This window comes from Branchiostoma floridae, chromosome 4 (genome assembly GCF_000003815.2).
Source record: "Branchiostoma floridae strain S238N-H82 chromosome 4, Bfl_VNyyK, whole genome shotgun sequence".
In the NCBI taxonomy this organism is placed as follows: Eukaryota; Metazoa; Chordata; class Leptocardii; order Amphioxiformes; family Branchiostomatidae; genus Branchiostoma; species Branchiostoma floridae.
In genome coordinates, this window is record NC_049982.1 from 31872680 (window position 1) to 31880108 (window position 7429).

The following is a 7429-nucleotide window of genomic DNA, read 5'->3' on the forward strand; positions in this document are numbered from 1 at the left end:
GGGACCGAAAAGGATGACATATCGGTTAAGGTGGTATCTCACTGCACTTGCGTCAGGCTTGCGTCACTGCGGGGTTCATTCACTGCGTCACTGTTTTGTTACTTTCTCTGGGGATTTTTTATAATGTAGATATTGAGTAATACGTAAAAGTATGACTTAGAAGATGCAAATACACAAAAAGTAAGAAAATTTGTTCTTGGTCTCTGAAATTCGTTGAGTATATTTCGAACCCCGCAGTGATGCAAGCGCGACGCAAGTGCAGTGAGATACCACCTTTAGCAATCTCTCCTCTTGATCACAACATGGTCGGCTGATCTTTCATCATTGCTCTGGTAGGGCTAAGGTTACCAGTCCAAGCTTGTCCGTTGGGTTGTGAATCGCGGGCTATTTTTACTGTAGAACTGGGAGTACCAGCGCCGATGACGTACGATGGCGGCGTCTTCCTTCACCAAGACCGGCTTGGCCGGGTAAGACTTGTTGTTCCAAACGGTGACGTCACGTTCCAACTGGAAATCATCATACAATACATCATGTTACAGATGTAAATTCATAGTTTAAAATTCAAAGCAGAAGACAATGAATCCATTTTTCACTTCATGTCAACAAAACAAGTACCTCGTATAGTCGTTAACGTTACTTCATAGTTTGAATTACAGAACAGGCAAAAATTCTACTTTTTGAAATTAGAAATTAAAAAGATTAGAATAGGATGAAAAACTCACGATGTATTTACAATCAATTCCTCATCATTGTCAAAAATTAATCTAAATTTGATCGCAGATGTATAGGAAACCTATGACATCATATACTGTAAATGCATTTAAGTTCGCGGGGATTTAATTTCGCGGTAGCGGGAAAATGGACTTTTCGCGGTGGTTTTAATTTCGCGGTAGTACCATGCACTGTAGTCTCTTACTGTTATGGAAAAATGTTCGCGGTGGTTTTAAATTTGCGGTTAAGTGTCCGCCGCGAAAACCGTGAATATTAATCCACCGCGAACATTTCTGCATTTACAGTATATCAAAGTGGGTTCACACGTGCGTACGCGTTCAAGTCCGTATGAAGTCCGTATGGAAGCCTCTACTAGTATCGACACCGGGTCGTTCAAAAAATAATAGAAATTTGACAAATAAAGACAACATGCCAAACCAATTGGCTGGCCGAGGAGTATGGTTTGTGACCCAGCTAATTTCTCTGCCATGTTATCCGTCTATATTTGTCCAATTTTTCCTGGGACATATGGAGTCTGTTATAGGCTAAAAAATCCATACGGACCTCGTACGGACTTGAATACGTACGCACATGTGAACCCCACCCTAATATTTTTAGATTTTAGAAAAAAGAAAGAAAAAAACTCAGTCTAATTGTAAATGTCAGTAGCTGTGTCGTGGCTTACATAATATTTATATATCATATATTATGCAAGTATTCTTATCTTAAAATATCCTTTGCTTACCTGTACGGCTTCTCCCCACTGCACTATCTTAGCGAGGAACGTCGGGGTGCCCCGGCTGGCGTAGATGCTCTGTGTGTAGCGCAGCAGGAGGGGTTCCACTGGCGTGATGGAGCTCACCAGCACTACGTGCATCAGGGGACCATCAATGTACAGGTACACCACGCCCGGGCCGTTCTGGTGGTTTGAGTTTCAGTTTACTTAGATCCACAATTAGCCTAATTAGACGCTATTCTTCCTTCTCCCTGCACATCCATATTTACATAGAATATATTTAAAAACAAACATACAGAGACATTCAGAGTGACAGTAGAGAGCAAAATAACATAGTTCGCAATAATCACAGTCCAATACTTCGCTAATTGTCGCATGAGTTGTTCCACGACCCCGACATCCTGTGCAAAAAGCGCATTTTCTGAGAGTTGGATTTTGGTTTCGGTAGTCTGATTGTCGTGGATCGTTGTCGTGAGTGTACGGCGTAGATCTCAATAGCATGACAGTGATGTGTCAAGGTTATTGTAAGGTTACACTAGGATTTGGCGACCTCATACCTCTATGGAAGAGCTTGAGCTGTTATGCAAATGACTTACACATTTACATGATTTATGCTTGGTGCATTTATGCAGTTTCATCATTGATTAGCTTACATATGCCACAAATAAAAATCCCGTCATTTATTAAGCAGTTTGCATAATCAATATAATATTGCATTGATTATGCAAATTAGTCCCTTATTTGTATATTTGGTATCTGTGTATGTTCCACCAGTCATGTTTGTATTGAAGTCCAGTTATGGAAATAATGGAAGTTCCTAATTAATTATGCAAATTAAGTATGATTTGCATCACATATATCTACTGAGAGACTCAGAAATAATATTTTACTTTCTATTCATCAATGAATATATCATCGACATATTCATAACGGATGAACCTCTATTTTTTAAAAGTACAAGTAATATTAGCTTCCCCGTATCAATGCACGTACAATAGCCTGTACCAGGCTTCGTAGATCGGTGGTCTAATTGTAGAAATTGGACAAATAGAGTCATAGCACACTAGGGGAGTCAGCCGGCCAGAACAATCATTTCCTCACGTAGGTCGCAAGCTGTTCCCTAGCCGGCTGTATTTCTCTGGCCGGCTTACTCCTCTATTTGTTCCATTTCTATGGTTTTCCCAGCGACCTATGAAGTCTGATAGAGACTACGTACAATAGATCATAAACATACCTGTATGGCACGGGCCTTGACACTCGGCAGGGGGATTCTGTAGCCGAAGAGATACATGTCCATGTCCACGGTCATGGTGCCGAACTGTGTGTCTGGCGCGGGGAAGGGTTGCCAGTCCGCCTCCCACTGGTGTGTGAAGAAGCCGGTGAAAGACGACCAGATGTGGCGCAGGTCATTCCCTGTCGTTACCCCGGGCCCGTGCAGGTGGTTCAGGTGACCGATGTCCGCTCCGTTTTCGGATATCTCCTGTTCATATCAAGACAGAAAAAAATGAAAACAGAAATGCAGTGAATGTCACTCGAAGGCAGAAGGAAAATGTCCAGACTTTGCATGATGTACAAAATGACCAGTAAACTGGTGGATGGACGTACCGACTGATAAGTATCTAATACCAGCTCAAAAAAGAACAAGAAACAGTCATGCCTTCAAGTAACACAGTTACCAACCTAGGATTGCTGTACGTGTGTAGACAGACCCTCCAGACTCGACTTAGGCCACAATGCTCGAACACCAACTTCAGTACCAAGGACAACCCCTCTCTCCCTGTTTCCCCTGTCTCTCCGCTCGCTCTCCCTCCCTCTCCCCTCTCTTTCTTTTTCTTGGGAGTGATGGTCGACCATTTTTAAATGCAATTTAGGTACTGACACGCTGTGACTTATGCAAAAAAACTAACATGTATGTCTTTGCCATTAATGAGGAGATTGATTTGTGAATTTAGTTAGTCTATTACTAACAATGTTTTTGCATTTCGTATCTATTTTTGCATTTTTTAATTAATTACTTTATTCGTTTATGTTCCCATAACCCCCACCCTCTACCCCACTGGACCTTTGGGCAGAGCGACAGTAGCCTTTACCAGATGCTGTTCAGTCGAAAATTTGGGTAAGTCCAATTTTCATGTTGGATTTTACAATTCAACTAGTTCAAGAATGACTTCTACCAACACAAATGAACTTTCGAGTTAAAGTTATTGATTGATTGCTTGATTGATTGATTGATTGATTGATTGACTACCTCCACATGTGCGTTGATGAAGTGTTCAGACAGCCCCCGGCACGTCCACTCCCCGCTCTCCACCTCGTCCACCAGTTTAGGTGTCCATGAGGGCTCCTCCCCGTCACAGTGGTACCAGATGTAGATACTGCCGTTACACTCCAGACACGTCCACGACTTCACTCGGGCCACGTCGGGAACTGACGGAACATTTTGTGTGGTTGTTTTTATTGAAATCCATCTTATTTTATCGCTTAAACTTAAGAGACATCAAAGACATACAGTTATGGCTACGAAAATAACAACTACGTGACTATCAAACAGAACACTATGCAATATCGAATCGTAAACTATCCGTGTATGTGTGTGTGTGTGTAATGTGTATGTGTGTGTGTGTGTGTGTGTGTGTGTGTGCGTGTACGAAGGTATGTGTGTGTGTGTGTGTGCGTGTGTACGAATGTGTGTGCGTGTGCGTGTGTACGAACGTGTGTGTGTGTGCACGCGTGTGCGTCTCTGTTTCTCTCTCGCTCTCTCTGTGCTTTTATGTGTGTGGTGTGTGTTTGTGTGTGTGTACATGTGTGTGTAAGTGATTGTGTTAGTACTAGTGTGTTAGTAGATGTGTATTAGTATGCTAGTGTGTGCGTTGTGTGTATGCGCGCGCACGTGTGTGTGTGTAAGTGTGTGTAAAAGGAATTAATATAACAAATGATTGCCCAACCTTTAGCGGCATACGGGATGTGCATACACTTGCCGTCCTCTCCCCGGTACCGCCACCCGTGGAAGGGACACTCGATACAGTTGCCGACCACCCGTCCCCCCACGCCCAGGTTGGCGCCCAGGTGCGGGCAGTACGCGTCCACTACAGACACTGTCCCGTTCTCCTGACGAAACACCGCTAGATGTTCCCCTGTGGATGCATTGGTGTGTCAGACTTAATCTCCAAGCAGATCTTGCGTGGCATGATATAGTATCATAAGCTGGGGAAGGAGTTTAGCCGGCAGAGGAGTTAATTGGCCACTAGGAGGAGCAGAAACACGTTTCTGAAAAGATCGCCCCTCCCAGTGCCTTTGAGCGGTTCCGTTCTGCCGCAGATTTTCGCGTGGCCAAACAGTCAGAAAAAAACAATAACTTAACTTTCCGGAATGAAACACTGTGATGGGAAAGATTTTCTGCGAAAAATACGGTCGACGCTCGGGCGATTTTGAAATTTGGCGAGCTCCAGCCGATCTACAAATTCGGTCGGCGTTCGCTTGAATTGTGGCGCAGGCTTGAAAATGCAGCAAACTATAGATATGTCATTTCTGAAAATCATGTGAATACTAGTAACCCAGCTAGTTGTCACCAGTCACTCTTCGGCCGTCAAGATGACTGTGCTTGAAAGTTTACCTTGTAGGTTGCATTTTGAAGTATTAGTTGCGCACAAATATTTTAGACTGTTTAATATTCAACAAAAGCTGTGTTTGTACAATTATTAATGACTGCATTCAGTGTTTTCTTGCGTTCAGAATTGCAATTGAATTCAGCCCCAGAGTGGCATAAACGTAAATGTATGCAATGGACTAATCTCCAAGCAGAAGATAGTATCAAAAGCTGCCAGCGGAGTAAAGCCGGCCTATGACTGTGTTTGGCTACCGGGGAAAAGTACACCTCTTGGCTGACAACACTCCTTGGCCAGTTTAGTATCTTATAATATCGTAGGATCTGCTTGGAGATTGAGAGTCTTATCTGTAAAAGCGCTTACCTAAAGCGACAACCTCCTTGACCTGACCCCGTTGTAGCAGACGAGACTCGAGAATCCCCCACCAGCCGTTGGGATAGACCGGCGGGAGGTGGCCCCTCTGCCGCCGCCTGCGGGCGTCGTTAGCCATGGCCTTCATGTTCCTCGTCCCGTCCGGGTGATACCCCAGGTCACCGAGCTGACGACAGAACTCCATGGGAGAAAACAGTACCTGGTAGGAGTAGGCACCGGTACAGAAAATTCAGGTACAGGTACGTTCCGGGTCAAGAGAATCAGGTCCAGGTCCGGACCTGAACCTGGACCTTATTGTCTCTGAATGGGCAATATTCAAAACAATGGTCCATATTTCGCTACAAAGGAATCTGTTTGGTGGTGTAACTTCACATTAACAACACTACCGACCAAGTTTGACTGTAGAAACTTGATAAAAATGACTATAACATATATCAACTCTCCTCTACTTCGCTCTTCCTATTTTCTTGGACCAATAAGCCTCAAAACACGTGAACCGCCGTATTGCCGGAATGATCTGTTTATTGTAAAGTTTATTGCAAATTCTTGCCCGTGGGCTAATTGCAGGTAACATAAGAGATTCCAACAGTGTGAAAACAATATCACAAGTGTCTGCTCTAGTCTAAAGCCCGTAAAAGCTAACTCTAGATCCTGGGTTATTGCCTAATACATGTATTGGGTTCGACTCCTTTTTCGAAGACAGTGGAAGATCCCACCTTTTCTATTATGTGTATTTCTATTTATTTCTTAATCGGTCCAACATCCGGTCCACTGAATTTTTTGTCAGGTCCGGTCTTTCCGGACCGGTCCAACAAAAAAAACGGTTTTGTACCCCTAGTACCTGATAAAGCCAGATGGCACCAGCGAGACCAATGGCGAAGAGCAGGAGGATTTCTACGGACGGCCATTGGAAGGCGAGTAGCGTTTCTCCTCGTAGCAGCACCCAGGCGGCGTCCACTCGTGTCGGGCCGTGTTTCAGACCGACCACGGACGCCAACACCGCCAGCAGGACGGCGAATAGATGACGAACACGAAACATTTCTGTAAAGGGGTATAGAGGGAGCATTTTAGAAATTAGACGTTTCGACAGTACCTTTGAAAAACCGTTGAAATTTACACTGACTTATTGTGGTCGTCGCTAATTCTGGATCGCCGATTTTTAGACTGCTTTTGCGGTATAAAATTCAATTCATGTCTACTTTTTGCACATATTTATAGCTGCAAGATGTATGTGACTTTTAAAATCACCCCCATACATTGTACGTGGATTGATAACAGTTACAGTGTATATATTGTGATGGACATCAAGTCAAGTCTACAGCTATTCTCTGCATAAGTGGGGCACGGTGTGGCCCACACAAAAAAAGAAAGGGTGCCAAGCGATTGTTCTTATGATAGAAGTAATATCGGAATATATTTCAACTATTTAACCGGCACCACTAGACAATCTCATGACACCATATCTATCATGGTCTACGATGAGAAATCAATTCACCATCGCGAAATTCGTGTTAAGTGCTTTCCCAAGGTGTAAAGTGCCGATCCCAAGGGCACCGCGTCGGGGTATTGTAGGTATCGAACTCGGGATCTCTTGATTCCGAGCCTAACGCGCTACCAGTTATGCCACATCAACGCCACAAAGGGCAACAACACAGTAGAAACCCAGAATACTCGACAGTAAATGGTGAGGGTGAAAACAGTCCATATCTTGAAACGCCGCCGAACCCCAATTAGCCGGTATCTCGCATAAGAAGAGCTGGCTGACCATTAAACAATAAAATGTATCACTAACGGTAACGAAGCGATTTACAAATATTTACCTAACCCTACTGTCACACTGACCCGAGTCCAACGACCAATCTAGCTTTCCAAAGCCGTTCTAGAGAACGATTTCACGTGGGTAGTGTTTTTTGCTTATACCCCCCTCACATTAGGCTCGATTCGATCGGACGAGGAGTCTGCGAGCTCTAATTTACGAGGAGGCATGACCCTGATGCCGACGAAG

General features: G+C 44.0%; 1 protein-coding gene across 1 annotated transcript in view; it reads right to left on the bottom strand.

The window, feature by feature from the left end:
- Positions 1-250: 250 nt before the first annotated feature.
- The window catches only part of LOC118414807 (cholesterol 7-desaturase-like), a 10174-nt gene continuing 2995 nt past the window's right edge, over positions 251-7429 (bottom strand). The window contains exons 2-8 of the mRNA XM_035819062.1: positions 6266-6465; positions 5416-5623; positions 4393-4581; positions 3696-3874; positions 2682-2927; positions 1457-1630; positions 251-506 (exon numbers count right to left, since the gene is read on the bottom strand). Of these exons, the coding sequence (XP_035674955.1) occupies positions 345-506; positions 1457-1630; positions 2682-2927; positions 3696-3874; positions 4393-4581; positions 5416-5623; positions 6266-6463 (1356 nt within the window). The 5' untranslated portion in view covers positions 6464-6465 and the 3' untranslated portion in view covers positions 251-344. The remainder of the gene's footprint in view (positions 507-1456; positions 1631-2681; positions 2928-3695; positions 3875-4392; positions 4582-5415; positions 5624-6265; positions 6466-7429) is intronic.